We start from the raw sequence: 15035 nt of genomic DNA, 5'->3' as shown, positions 1-15035 counted from the left end.
AGCCAGCCAGAGACGAGAAAGGACAAGGAAGGGTGAGCTCATGCAGCCACAAGCCTCAGGCTGGGAGCATTCTCCACCCAGATTAGACTGTAGGGAAGCTAGAGGCTTCCAGGAGTGGGCCTACACAGCAGACTGAGGCAGTGAGCCTAAGAGAGGACGACTAACAGCGTAGAAAGGATACTTTTATACTCCCAAATTCTGAAGGCATTAGTGTTGTGCAAAGTCATCTTAAATATGACCAAAAGCCGTGGCCTCCCACTCACCACGTAGAAACAGATCTCACTAGTACAGAGTGACACTTGTCAGGGCCTGTTCAGCGGGGGCTGCCTCCCATTTCTTCTTCCCTTTAAGAGATTCATGGTAACAGACAAAACATTGCAGAACACAGGTGCCAGAAACTCTTAATTTATGACAAAATGTAGCTAGCTACTGGCTTTCTCTGAAAACACTGGCTAGATACTTTTGTTTGATCTCTTTTAAGTAAACAACAGTGCGATGAGGTCTTCCTTGGGGTAGAGATGACAGATGCAGCAAAATCCTCTAGAAAACTCAGCACCTGTGATGAATGAAACCACAAGTCTAGCAGTCTGCATTGTCCGTGAGCTGTGCTACACAAGTCTCAACCCAGCTATGCAGAAGACCAAACAGGAGATCATTTAAACCCAGGAGTTGGAGACCAGCTTGGGCAGCACAGTGAGGCCCCTTCTCAGAAAACGTGGTGGTGGTGGTGGTGGTGGTGGTGGTGGTGGTGGTGGTGGTGGTGGTGGTGGTGGTGGTGGTGGAGGAGGACAATGACATAAGGCAGAGACAGGCATTGAACTTCTGTCTAAAACTCAATGCCTATTATTTTTTTGTTTTTGATTTTGTTTTTGTGTGTGTGCTTTTTCATGATGTAGGTATTAGGGAAGAGGGATCTAAGTGTCCTTCGGGATTCAAGTGCCTGGTTCAACTACTTAATTGGAAGACATAAAGATATCCCAGCAGTGCCCCCAATATACTGAAATATCCATTCCCCAAGTCTGTACAATGCTACCATTCTGGGGAATTCTGAACACAAACTCATTGTCCAGGAGAGGACTACAGACTGTACTGGGATGGGAGACTTGGGTGATTATGGGGTCTCAAATATCACCCACTGAGGGATGGGGAGACAGAACAATTGGTAAAGGGGACACACACACACACACACACACACACACACACACACACACACGGATCCTGGCTCCATCTCCAGCACCCATATAGAAGAGATGGATGTGGGTCCATGTTTGCAATCCCATCGCTGGGAGACTAAGAGAGAAGGGTTACCCTGGGCTCTCTGGCTGTCAGCCAGCCTGCTAGCCTAGCCTAATCAGTGAAACCTTGTCTAAAAACAAGGTAAAGGCTGGAGAGATAGCTCCTAGGTGAACAGCCTGCTGTAGAAACACCAGGATCTGAGTTCCATTCCAAGCACTTATATAAAGGGACGGGGGTGGGGGAAACAAATGCCTATAATCCCAGCACTGGGGAGGCAGAGACAGGAAGATATGTGGAGCTTGCTGGCTAGCCAGGATAGCTAACCGTCATCTCCAGGTTCAGTGAGGGACCCTGTCTCAAGAAAAATGGGGTGACTGTCTGAACAGGCCCCATCCTTAACGTCAGAGCGACTGTCAGTTGACAGCTCATGGAGGATGCTTTGGGGGCACCCGTGCTCCAGTGCATTGCCACACTACCATGCATACATGGATAGTGCTCACTGGCCTCAGTGGGTTATTACGGAAAAGAAGACACTGAGTTGGAAGATGCACACATGGGTCAGGAGACAGGGAGGAGCTGGCAGGGAGGAATGAGGCTAGATGTGGTCATATGTTCTGTTCCTATTATTCCTATGAATTCGCAAAACATAAAGAACAGGAGGGGGCAATTGAGGAAGTCACCCAATGGTGACCTCTGGCCTCCACTCCCCCCCAATACCCCTGCAACACAGAACTTTTTGTTTCAATAGTGTTTTCAGATTTATTCAACAAAGATAGGGGGTGAAACAAGACCACCTTTGAGAGGCTCAAGTTCCAGGATTGCTTTCTTCTTGACACATTTCCTTACTTTCTCATCTTAAAAAAAAAACCTGTGTGGGGAGGGATATGTATCATATCACCTGTAAAGGTCAGAGGATAACCTCAGGTGTCAGCACCTTCTACCCTGTTGGAACACTGTCATCGCTGCGTAAACCAGCCTTCCCCAGCAACAACCAGGGACTCTTCATTTCCATCTCCTATCTTGCTATATAGGGGTGCTGGGGTTCAGGCTTGTGCTGCAGCATTTGGCTTTACACCTTGCAAGGCAAACAGTTTACTCATCGACCCACCTCTCCAGACTATGTCCTGATTTGGGGACAATACTACTCCAATCTCCTGTGACAAGGTCAAGACCTAGGAATCTTTCCATAGCCCTCTCTGAAGGATGGTCCCCTCTCATTTGAAATACCCAGCCAAATACATACACCAGGGTGCCATAGCTCAGGGGTGTGGACCATCTCAGTGAACATAAAACAGGGTTGGCAGAGAACATCATGGCTCAGCTCAAAACCCTGAACTCAAACTTGGTCATTGATGAAGGTGCAGAGTCCCACTCTGGGCCTTTGTCCAAAGTCCTACAGATCTCTGGGTGACGTCTCTGTATTGGCCTAGGAAGAGAAGAGCTGAACCTCCCAAGGGGAGAGGTGTTCCACTCTTGCCATTTTACTTCCTTGTTTTTGTTCTTTTATTAGTAAAATCAAAGGGTGGTATTGATTGGGGATGCTCACCTCTACCACAAGAGCGGTTTTCATTCAGTTTAATCCTATAATCCCACACAAGACCTTATGTTGTATCTACTGTTTGCATTTTAATCATCATGGCTCCAATTGATTTACAGCTCCTACCCCTTTACCATAACCTTGACAAAAGGGATGAATACAGAAAGAACGGCTAAAACAGAACCTCCTAGAAAGAGCTGCCCAAACACACTTGTTCAGTGTCCCACAAAACACTGAGTAGACTTACTCATGCTGATGAGTCACATTACAGCATAGATTTTTAGGGGGGGACATCTGACTTAGGGACAAGCATGATTTGTTTTCTTAATTGAAGGATAAACTCATAACATGCTGAGAAAAATCATTATGTAATATACTACATTATGAAGGTAATCTATTAAAGTGCACTCAGAAAACCAGAGAATGGCGATGATCACAGACTAGTTTTTGCCTGCAGATTTAAAAAGGCAGATTTTTCAAAGATTCTGAATCTGCTCTCAGAACCAATCTACAGAAAAATCGCAACTGTAAACTGTTAAGGTCGAATTTTCCCTCTTTTCAAAACCTTGACATATCTGGGCAGTGTATTTTAACACCAACATACAGAGAAGTGTGATAAAAATATTAGCATTGCACTTGGGGGAGGGGAGCCTCTTATTTCATATGCACCTCAATCAGCAATACTTCAAGTTCTGGAAGATCTACAGCCAGAAATGCAGGAACTGTGCAGTCCCTTACCACTAAGAAAGGGAGGAAAGTTCTGCTCCCTATGAATCCAACCAGATGAGTGCTGACCCTGGAGTCCTAACTGAGCAAAGCATGAACATAGGTTTTTCATTTTCTTAACTGTTTCTTTTTTTTTTTTTTTAAATCTCTTGCCATAGAGTGCCTAACACTCAGGAAATATAAAGTCAACAGTCTACAAACAGACTTTTAAAGGCTGTCTATTCCACCATGTTAATAAATCACAATCCCAGAGCCCTCTGGATGACCACTTAGTATGCTTCACAGCGCAGCCTGCTGGGAGATAACAGCAGCTGTGAACTATGCCCACCCTCATTCTAAAGCCCAAACTCGTGATTATTTTTTTTTAATTAAGATTTCCATTTCTTGAGATTCTTCTGCACTTGCGGTTTTAATCCATCCTAAATCTGATAAGTGCCTGTGTGGAGGATGGGACCAGGCTATCACCACTGCCTCTTCTCTACTCTAACGGCCTTCTTTGTAGGGAAAGCTGTGCACAGAACGTGCCCATCACAGCCGATCCCTCAGAGAATTCCCCCTCTGCAAGGGAGATCATAGTGCTGAAGATTAGTGGTAACCTTTTGATTTTTAGCTCAGCCAAGGGTAAAATACATTAATATTAAAAACGCAGAAGCAGAAAAATTTTAGTGACCTATTCCACATCCACACGTTACATCCACTAAAGGACTTCCAACTAGTTCAAAACAGAGGACCCCCTTAAAATGTCAACCTCTTTCTAAGAGGGCTTCATGGAATGGTCCAGGAGACAGAAGTCAGAAAATCAGATTGTCCTGGAAAACAGCAACATCGTCTTAAATCGACGAAAGATGCCTTAAAAAAAAAAGCCAACCAATTTCTCCCCCCATAATGGCAAACATCAACACAGCAAAACAATGCGATTTTTCTAAATAAATAAATCAATGATGTGTCAAAAATTAACAGATGAGTTAATATACTCGGTGCTATCAGAAGCAGGTGGTGCTTGGTAATACTCATCCTGCTCAGTCAATCCCTGAATATTTTCTGGACCACCGGTATATAAAGTAGGATGCTGTTATTCGTGACGGCAAACAAAAGCAATCATGCCTGCCAAGCGCAAACTATAACAGGCAGCATTTCAGCTCTGCTAGACAGAAAGTAATTAGAATGCTTTTAATGTCCAAAAGAATGATGCTGATAGGCTGCCACAGATGTGTAGATTTATGAATATTTATATGGTGGTTTATGGCTGACACTTTTATCAGTTGAAGAAGATAAAATATCTGCCTGACTCAAAAGCTTGACAGTCAGGTTAATAAAATCTCATTAAAGAGAATGACCTATGCAATTATATAGGATTTATTGTAATTCATTTTTGATTGTACTCTGCTTAAAGATGCAATTTCCCATTTCCTGATGCCAAATTTAGGCCGCGTTATCAAGATCTACGTGGGTTTTAACTCTAAGCCTCCCACGGAGGGAAAATATGCTTTTAAAAAACCATGGCGTATTACCCCTTTTAAGGAAAATTATACTCTTCGTGAGATTTTTTATAAGAATGTTGAAAAAAATCTATTTTTAATGGCATTTTTCTTCTCCCGACGGCTTGCAGCATTTAACGGTAAACAAGACTCACTCCAGCCCTTTCATCCTTTCAGATATTTACCGTGGACAGTCAGTCATCTCTCTGTGCCGAGCTCATCTACCACAATGCTGTTTGACTATTCTCGGCTGACCAGGGGGCCTGAACACGCAGCACAATTACTCTGCTGAGAGAGAAGGCAACAGGCAGGGCCCCACCTGCCCCGCCCCCACGCGGTCAAAAGGCCCTGGTGAGCACACAAGCTCATTGGCTCAAAGTGGCACCATCAGCGCCCCAAAGAGCCAATCAGTTCTTTATGTGGCTGTCCCTCTGATGGCTACTCACATGGCTGTGCCTGTTGAGAGATGGTCTGTCCATTAGTGAGTAATATTACCTTTATTCTATGGCTTCCCCCTCTGCATCCAGAACATTCCGTGACACATAGAAGAAACCTACTATCCAATTCCCATCTTTCCAACACCACCAGGCAGGCATCATCTAGCCCTACACTCCCATCCTGTTGACCTTACCCTGAAGACCTCATTAACAGACAAAATCCAACAACTAAAATAAAAACAAAAAATAAAAGAACCCCACTCCCCTTGCCCTATACACACACAAGAAAAGCCCTGACCAGGACCGCCTTGAGAAAACTGGTAACAAGTTTGAAGGAAAAACAAGGCTCCTTCCCATCCTTAGATTCAGTGACAATGGCTTCTAACTTATGACAGAGACAAACTAAAACAGGACACTAGAAAAAAAGTACCGAGGGGAGGAGAAAACAAACCCAAAAAATTCCAAATGAAGCAAAGACGACAGAGAAACTTCCAGAACAAGAGCAACCAAGGCTGAGAGAAATAACCTAGTGACCACTGGGAAAGAGCAATCTATGGATGCAAATGGTAAGGAGGGGTAGACTAGAGTGTGCTGGAGGAAGTCAAAGACTGAACGGCGATGGCTTGAAAGAAATGCTTGATCAAGGGCTGAACCGGGCAGCTAAAGGACCAACATTATACAAGAGTGCAAAAATATGGGAAAAGGATTCACACTGCTGAAAAGCAACATAAAAAACTCGCAAAAATGGGGTTGGGGATTTAGCTCAGTGGTAGAGCGCTTGCCTAGCAAGCGCAAGGCCCTGGGTTCGGTCCCCAGCTCCGAAAAAAAGAAAAAAGAAAAAAAAAAACAACCAAAAAAACTCGCAAAACAGGGGTAATGGGCACAGTCAAGAAGTAGCAGGAGAGCCCCAAATGAGTTCCAAGCCAGTCTGAGATACAGCAAGGCCCTGTTCCAAAACCAAAAGCCAATGGAACATGAAAAACAGAGGAGAGCCTAACAATGAATAACACACACACACACACACACACACACACACACACACACACACAGAGGGATATGAGGGGTAAAGGCAATGGGGGCCAAAAAAAATCACCTCAGAAATAGTAAGGAAGCTGACGTAAGAACTCCAACTCAGAATCTCTAACATCTCCAAATCACTGGGGATACGACAGAAACAAGTCTTCACTAGAACCTGCAATTAGATTTTCTTTCTCCAAACCAATCCTTCACATGCCAAAATATTGACAAACGGCAGAGCTCTTAGCATAGGCGTCTCTAACTCCTTCAGAGACAATACCCATCTATTGTCACCAGGAAAAAAAAAAAAAAAAAACCCAACGCAAAGTCTCAGATTCGCTGACAATCTGACTCTGGGAGGCTCTCAAGTGCACTGAAAGGCCTGAGCAGGGACTTTAGTTCTGATGAGCCCATAAACGTAGCTGTGTGTCCTTCCCTCAGGAGCAGGGACTGCGTGCAGGCCTTGCTCAGTGCTCACTCACGTTCCCTAGAGGAGATAAAATCTCGACCTCTGGGCTGGTGATCCCCTGGAGACTCACTGACAGAGAAGCCAGGGTCTCACAGATAGGGTAGATGGGGATTTTAACTCTGCTCTGTGGATGCTCCGATGGAGCGACCCCTTGCTCAAACCAAAAAACCTTCACTCACCACGCCGCAACCCAGAGCAGCAGAACCACGGATAAAGCTAGGGGGCCGTGCGCCATGGACACGGGAGCGCACTGAGAACAAGAAACCCAGAGACCCCAGGAGGAGCCCAAGTGGCCCAGGACTGCCCAGTTGGGGCGGCGATCTTCAAAGGGCAGGCCCCCCTTGAGGCAAAGATCCACCGCGAAGGACAAGCAGGCGGTGGGCGGGAAAGGGAAGTGTGGCGTGGGGAAAAAGTGAAGTGGCAGGGGAATAAAATGGGCGTCTCCTCGGAGTGGCCTGGACCCGCTGTCCCGGGCCCGTCCCCTCCCCAGCTCCCCGCCCAGGGCCTGCTGTCTCCGCAACCCCTCCCGCCGCCCGCTCCGCTGCTCGCCAGGGGCCCGCACCACGCAGCCACCTGTTAAGGCGCGCGCGCCGTCGGAAGCCCTGGCCACCGCGGCTCCGGGAATCTTCCAGAAGTTACTACTACCCGAGCGCAGCACGCTCCCAAGGCCCTCGGGGACCGCGTGCACCACCTTCCCGGACCCCCCGATTCCCACGCCACCCCACACCACCGCGGGAGCTCCGCAAAGTTGCGGCCCGGAGTCTGTACCTGCACTGAGCTCTAGGCTGGCGCCGTCGCTACCCGCGCCGCTGCTGCCCGCGCCGCTCGCCGGGCCAGGGCCGTACCTGACGACGGCGGCGAAGGACGACGACGACGAGGCGGCGGGGGCCGCGAGGGGCGGCGGCGGCGGCGGCGGCGGCGGTGGCGCCGGAGTCCTCGGGTGGCCCGGGGGCGCGGCGGGTGTGCAGGACGGCGACGACGAGGAGGCGGCGGCGGCGGCGGGGGCCCGGCCTGACCCGGCCGGGTAGGACGGCTGCGTCGGGAACGGCGGCGGCTCGCTGCTGCTGATGGGCACGGCGGCGAGCGAGGCGAAGGGCGGCGGCGGCGGCGGCGGCGGCAGCGGGGACGGCCGCGCGGGCGACAGCTCTAGCAGAGAGGGTCTGTCGTAGCGCTTGGCCAGCGCCGGCCGCCGGCTGGGGAACGTCTTGAGGACGCTGTAGGGGCCGCGCTGCTTGTAGATGCGGGGCGCGCTGGGCCCCTCCTCCGCCGCCTGCATCTCGGGCTCCATGCCGAGTCTGAGGCCCTGCCCGCCCCGCGCGCGGCTCCGGAGGTGGCTCGGCCGCCCGGCCGCCTGCTCTACCCCGGCGCGCGCCGGCGGGAAGGCGTGTGTCTGCGCCGTGGCCGCCGCCGCCGCCGCTGCCTGTCGCCGAGCCTGGCATCTCCGAGCCCCCGCGCGGGGGGCTGCCGCCCAGCGCTGATTGACAGCCCGCCTCGCCAATGCCTGGAGGGAGAAAGGAGGTAAGGAGCAAGTGTTTAGGGTAATATCTGCTAATGATGATGGGGGCGAGGCGGGGCCTGGGCCCCGGCGGCCCGCGCGATCGGCGCCTCGGACAGGGTCGTGGGGGGAGGGGAGCCCGCGGCCCGAGGGGACCCGGTGGGGGGAACGGAACCTGGAGGGCGTCCCGGTGGGGACAGGTGGAAGAGGTGGGGTCCCGGCTCTCTCCGCTGTGGACGTGAGGCGGCCGCGGTTGCCGGCAGGGTCCGAGCTTTGGAAAGGAGTTCCCGGCGCCCTCCTGCGTGACCTCCCAACTCTCGGAGTGCACGAAGGGGGTGGTACCTAGAAGTTAGGGCGGGGTCGCCCGAGTGCAAGGGTGGGACAGCAAGTTCTTCTAGAAGGAAGCTACACCCCCCACCTTCCGAAAAAGAACAACTTGAAGGACTTGGCACAGGCCTCTGGGAGGTTTGTCCTGCCTTAGGGTCCTGCTGTCCCAGGTCTGGCGGCTGAACAAGAAAGCGGTCAGGGCCTAGAGCTTCCATACTGTTCGACTTGTTCTCCATAGGGAGCTGAGAGAGAGAGAGAGAGAGAGAGAGAGAGAGAGAGAGAGAGAGAGAGAGAGAGAGAGAGGGGCGCCATCATTTCTCTCCATTCTACAGATTTGAAAACTGAGGCTCTGAAAGACTAATGGAAATTATGCAAATTCACGCAGAGGAGTTTGTGAGTGAGTTGCAGGGTTGCATGAATTTAAAATAGCTGGTAGATGGTGCAATTAGAAGGAAAAAAAATGGCCTCGAGCTTCCCTCTGGGATGGTGACTGCCTTGAACAGTATTATCGCCATACCAAAGTGGCCTAGGATCTCACTTCCTGCCTTGCTCATACTACCTGGCACCACCAGGCTAAGGATTTAGGGGCACACAAGGTCTCAGTACTTGTTTGAATGAGGAAGACCTCAGTAGTTTGCCGGGGATGCGTAAGGGTCTTCAGATCCGAGGAAGGGTTCTGGCCTCTTGACAGTCACTCCTTCCAATCTCAGAGGAAGCATCCTTCATTTAGGCCCACCCCAGTCCCAGCACCCCTACCTCCCAAGACTGGATTTCAACCTGGTCCATCATTATCCAGGTCCTTGATTGATGACTCTCATCTCTCCGATCTACAGTTACTTTTTTTATTCAGAACTCTCCTTTAGTCTTGGAAAAGTGACCCATTTTCTTCAGGGGGCCAGGTCTTCAACCTCTCATTTTCCAGATCTCTTAAGAATTCCTCTACAGTTCACCCTCTCTGGACTGTCTTCCTCTCCTCAGCAAGCTCCCCAGATAGTGCCGTGCCCCTCCTCCATTTATTAGAGATGAAATAAATAACACCATAAATAAAAGTATTTGGGAGTCCGGGAACTGTCAGGGCTGATTAGGGCATAGAGGACATTTTCTTTCTCATTATGCAAAAGCATTTCATGGGGAAATAAAAGAGGTTTCATTGTAACTCATGCATGTCATATTTCAAGGAATTCAAGATATTAATCATATTTAACATTATTTGCAACGTTTCTTCTCCCTGGCTTCTGAAAACTGCTAAATGAGGACACGTGGATCACCGGGAAGAAAGGGAGATGAACAAGCAAGGGACAGTTAAGAGATAATGAAATGGGGGTGAAAGACAGGGAGAATGGGATGCCCGGGAGATGTTTCTTAGTGAAAAGTGGGGGAGCGGCTTCCGAGATGGGAGACAGCTGAAACTGAATGATATACGAGGACATAAATGGTAACAAGCCTCCCCACACTTTCCTGTCTAGAGAGCAGTTCTGAATTTTTGCATCGAAATCTTTCCCTCCCACTTTACTCCCTGATCATTTGCCAGAAACTCCCTGCTTTTTGAAAAGAAATTAGGGTGGTCGTGGTGGTGGTGATGGGGCTTAGAAGACCTTCAGTCCTTTGGTGAAAAAACGATTTCCTGATCCTGGGGGAGAGCTTTCTCTTAGATTTATTGACTTCGTTTGTATGAGTATACCACCTGAGCATGTATCTGTGCACTGCATGGATGCCTGGTGCTGGAGGACCTAGCACAGATGTGAGCCGCCGTGTGGGGGTTGGGAATCGAACCCAAGGCCTCTGGTTCAACAGCAAGCACTCTTAACCACTCAGCCGCCCCTCCAGCCCTTATGTATATATTTTACATGTATGTCATATTTGCCATTCAAACACCTTGACTGGGAACGCTGCTTTCTCTATGTTTGATTGACTAAAGGGACCACCTTTCTATGTTATACCCCAAAATAGCTGTTTCTACAGAAGTGAATACTTAAATGAGTTGCTGCAATTGTGATCTCTAAATGCAGGTGTTGGAAATGTAGTCCCCAGTACAACAATAATGGGAGATGGGTAGACATTTAGGACATATGGGCTGTGTCCTCGAGCTTGGGTTAATGCCTGTTATGAAAGAGCTTGGGGTTGTGAGTTTGAATTCTTGGTGCGCATGTGGGCGATGCCTCTGCCCTGTATGGTACATGTTACCAGAAGGCTCTAAAGGCTCTCAGCAGATGCTGAGGTGCAGCAACCCTGGATGTCTCAGCCTTCCGAATGGCAGAAGGAAACAAAATTAAAACAAAACAACCACCCAAGCAAAAGCCACTCATATTTATAAATTGCCTAGTTTGGGGTATCCTGTCATAGCAGCAAAAGAATACACCTTGTGTAGGGATTGTTGCAACATTTTATTTTACAGTATAGAAATGCCTAGTGAGTAAAGTATGGAAGAATTTGGAAGAATAAACTTGAAAAAGCATAGGTTGCTTTATTAATACTCTCAATGGTGATTCTAGTAAAGACTGTTGCAGGATGTTTGATCATGTTGTGTCCCCCACAAATTGGGAATTGGAAATCCCGTTTCTTGTTGCGGTGTGGCTCAGTCCTAACATACACCTTGAACCCAAGAGCTGCAGACAAGAGCTAAATAAAGTCAACGGGGTAGGTAAAGAAGTGGAGCTAGCAACCAGTTGATAAATTGAATGTTTGGGACTCAGAACTATAGGAAAAGTGTGGAATGTTTTCCCTTTAGTTAAGCAGTTTTGAGCCATGGTAGGAAAGTATGGTTTGGTGGGTCCCGCCTGTAATCCCAGCACTATCCTCCCAGTCCGGCACCCACTTAGGAGGCAGAATCAAGTGGCCTGACCTACTGTAACTTGTACTCAGACCCTATTGAAAAAGGAGGGTGGAGAGAAGGAAAGACGGGCCTTCTGATGAGTCTCTGAGGGGAATGAGGATGAAGTGAGCTGGGGTAAAGACCATCTTCATTCTACAGAACTCTGACTTAGGAGTGTGAGGAAGGCAAAACTTGTATATAAAGAATAATGAAGGGGTTGGGGATTTAGCTCAGTGGTAGAGCGCTTGCCTAGGAAGCGCAAGGCCCTGGTTCGGTCCCCAGCTCTGAAAAAAAGAAAAAAAAAAAGAAAAAGGAAGAATAATGAAGTACTACGATGTCTGGCAGAATAAATATCTAGGCAGTTGCAAAGCCTACAGAAGACTTCGTGGCTTCTTTCACCTGAGAGATGAGAGAGATGATTTAGAATGAAATTCATGATTGAAGTGGGTACAGAGCAGGAAGATGGAGAGATTTTCAACATGGCGTGGTAAGAGTGAGAAAGCATGCCCCAGAGAGAATACTCCAGGTATAGCCAGGAACCCTTTTGCTCAAGAGATTTTCAGGCCCCATTGCTCTGTCTGAATCTGGTCCTTGGGATAATTAACCATGTTTCTGAGATCTTTGAGACAAGCCAGGACTTTGAAAGCAAGGTTTCCAGAAAGGCATTCGCTGACCAGAGCCACTGCCACAGTGGACAGCTTCTGCATTCCGGTGCAGCACTCCCTGGCTTCTCCAGGTGTGCCTCAAGCTAGATGAGGTTAGCTCAGAAGGGCAGAGATGGTAAGCTTTGGAAGTATTGGCATGGGCCAACTCAGTTTACAAGCTATGGGGCCAATTTTCACAGATGTGTTAGACAGTTTGGAGAGTCAGGCAGAGATGTGTCAGAGGACCCAGGTTATTACAGAACATTCCAACTAGGTCAGCATTTAGAGAAGGCATGTCCTCCAAACAGTCCAGCCACTAGTGTCCAGCCCCATCCTGGGAAAGCTCAATAAACCCATCCCAGCAGAGGGTGGAGAGTGTGCACCTAATACTTATAGGGCCCAAACCCGTTAGGGATGTGGTTCTCAATGCTACGACCCTTTAATACAGTTCCTCATGTTATGGTGAGCCCCCCACCCCAACTATTCTTCATAATTGTAATGTTGCCTAATGTAATCATAATGTAGACATAATGTGACCTCTGTGAAAGTGGGTTGTGGACCACAGGTTGAGAGCCACTGCTTTAGGGCCTCTAGGAGGTGCCAAGTGGTTATTCTGGAGTCCTGAGGTTTAAATGTTCACCCTGTTGGGTTTGGACTTAAAATGCTCATCTCAGCACCATATATTTGTGGTTTTGAGCTAAGGTCTCACTGTAACCTAGAGTGCCTTAGAAGTCACTGTGTAGCAGAGTCCAGACAAGAATTTGAAGTAATTCCCCTGCCTCAGCCTCCGAAGCACTGGGATTACGGCGTGCTGGGGTTCCAGACCTTACCCATCCTTCCTGGCTCATGGTTGTGATTTGGAGGTCAACAATGTGTCTGAGTTCACTGGCTCCCAAGTTGTCGAGGAATTAGGCTGAGAATGAATTAAAGTACCTGATTTAGATGCCACCCTTGGACTTTGGACTTGCGACCTGGCACTGGGATGAATTTATACTTTGTGGGATTTTTGAGATGGACACTTGTAATTCGTATGGGGAAATAATGTATATTTAAGGATGGGGGCAGAACAGTAATGATTTGAACATGTCTCCCAGTATTATGTAGTGGAAACAATCCACAGTGGGACAGTGTTGAGAACTAGGGCCCAATGGGAGGTGGTTGTTAGGTTCTGGGGGTTGTTCCTCCCCCCATGGGTGGATGAATGTGGAGTATGCAGACTGGAAGCTTCAAGGACTCCCTCACTCACACGCTGTCTGATGTGTTATAAAACAGGGTGGTTTTTTTTTGTTTTTGTTTTGGGGTTTTTTGTTTGTTTGTTTGTTTTTACCAAATATGACCTGCATCCTTGGACTTCCAAGTCTCCAGAACGATGAGCCTAGCAAATGTCTAGTGTCTATAAACGGTCCTCTCTGCAACTCTGTCACAGCATCCCAGAAATGAACTAAGACAGAGGCTTAGCTTTGCTTTCTAGAAAAGGTCTCCCAGAAGAAACGTATTAGAAATGTAAAGCGGTCACCTTCCATATCCACACACAGGCAGCTTCTCAGCCTGCATTCCAGAGAACGTTTTCTTTGATGAGAGCCCCTGTCATCCAAATGCTTAGGGCGCAGATATAAGAGAATCATGATTTCGAGGCCAGTCTGGACAGCTTAGGAAGACCCTGCTCAAGATAGAATTTTTAGGGGTTGGGGATTTAGCTCAGTGGTAGAGCGCTTGCCTAGCAACCGCAAGGCCCTGGGTTCGGTCCCCAGCTCCGGAAAAAAAAAAACCAAAACAAAGATAGAATTTTTATTTTTATTTTTATTTATTTATTTATTTATTTATTTATTTAGTTAGTTAGTTAGTTAGTTAGTTAGTTTTTCGGAGCTGGGGACCGAACCCAGGGCCTTGCACTTCCTAGGCAAGCGCTCTACCACTGAGCTAAATCCCCAACCCAAGATAGAATTTTTTAAAAAGGCCAGTAATATAGCTCAGTAGTGGAGTGCTTACCCAGCATGTTCAGGTCCTCCTGAGTTCAGTCCTCAGTAATCAATAAGAGAACGAGGGAAAGGAAACAATCCTGGTTACCCATTCCTTAGAACATAACATGGGCACTTGCTCCCAAGCGTGGAGTAGCATAGCCCTTTAAACTGTGACTGTCACTCCCCCTCCTGGGCTAAACTGAACCCAGAACTGTGTGGGATGTGTGGAACAGAGCTCCCTGGAGAGGCAGCATCTATTAACGATCCCCCAAACTGCCTGACCTTGGCTGACCAGCACACTGTGTGGATTGATGGACAGACACTCAGGACCAAAATTACTTTGGGTTTCTTAGGCCCTTTAATAGTCCTTTACTTCTAACCCTGTATCTGTCCTAACATTCTTGTGACCCGGCTAAGATCTCACAGTGAGTCACTGACCTTAGGGGAGCCGTGGCTGCCGCCAACTCTAAAGCTAAGAAAATTCTGACATCTTGACCTGTGAGGAAGACGTCCTTTCTGCCGTGCAGTAGCTTCTCTGCAGTTGTCTAGCAGTGATCTTGAAATGTGTCTGTTTATCACCTCCTTTGTTCTGTGGCTGTGAACAAAGCCTCTTCTCCAGTGGAACATGATGTTCCGAGAAGCCGGAATCTGTGTCCTAGCCCATGGTCACTGTCTTTGCCTTAGAATAAGCTATTTTCTTTTCCCCTTGAATGCCAAGTTTTGCTTTGCAACTCTTTGGCACAAACGTAACAGAGCTAAGCCCTTAACAGTCATAAGTAACATTCAGTAAACTTCTTGTTCTGCTGCGTGGTCTGAGTCATAGGATGGTGAGTTCACCATTATCTGCTCTTGGGGGCCTTACAGAGACTGATCGGATGGTGATTACACTCCTGCTT

General features: G+C 48.2%; 1 protein-coding gene and 1 long non-coding RNA gene across 4 annotated transcripts in view; one reads left to right on the top strand and one right to left on the bottom strand.

The window, feature by feature from the left end:
• The window catches only part of Bend4 (BEN domain containing 4), a 36367-nt gene extending 27423 nt beyond the window's left edge, over window positions 1–8944 (bottom strand). For 2 of the 3 annotated variants that reach the window (XM_006250982.5, XM_039092733.2), the window contains exon 1: window positions 7669–8188. In XM_006250982.5, coding sequence (XP_006251044.4) covers window positions 7669–8188 — 520 coding nt within the window. Of the gene's footprint in view, window positions 1–7668; window positions 8402–8570 lie in introns of those variants that run through there. The other variant, XM_063273822.1, reaches the window with a different exon arrangement.
• Window positions 8280–15035, top strand: part of LOC108352745 (uncharacterized) — a 41375-nt gene continuing 34619 nt past the window's right edge. The window contains exon 1 of the long non-coding RNA XR_005493256.2: window positions 8280–8418. This is a non-coding gene — a long non-coding RNA (uncharacterized LOC108352745). The remainder of the gene's footprint in view (window positions 8419–15035) is intronic.

The sequence above is a fragment of the Rattus norvegicus genome, chromosome 14, assembly GCF_036323735.1.
Source record: "Rattus norvegicus strain BN/NHsdMcwi chromosome 14, GRCr8, whole genome shotgun sequence".
In the NCBI taxonomy this organism is placed as follows: Eukaryota; Metazoa; Chordata; class Mammalia; order Rodentia; family Muridae; genus Rattus; species Rattus norvegicus.
This window is presented reverse-complemented; position numbering and strand designations above follow the sequence as displayed.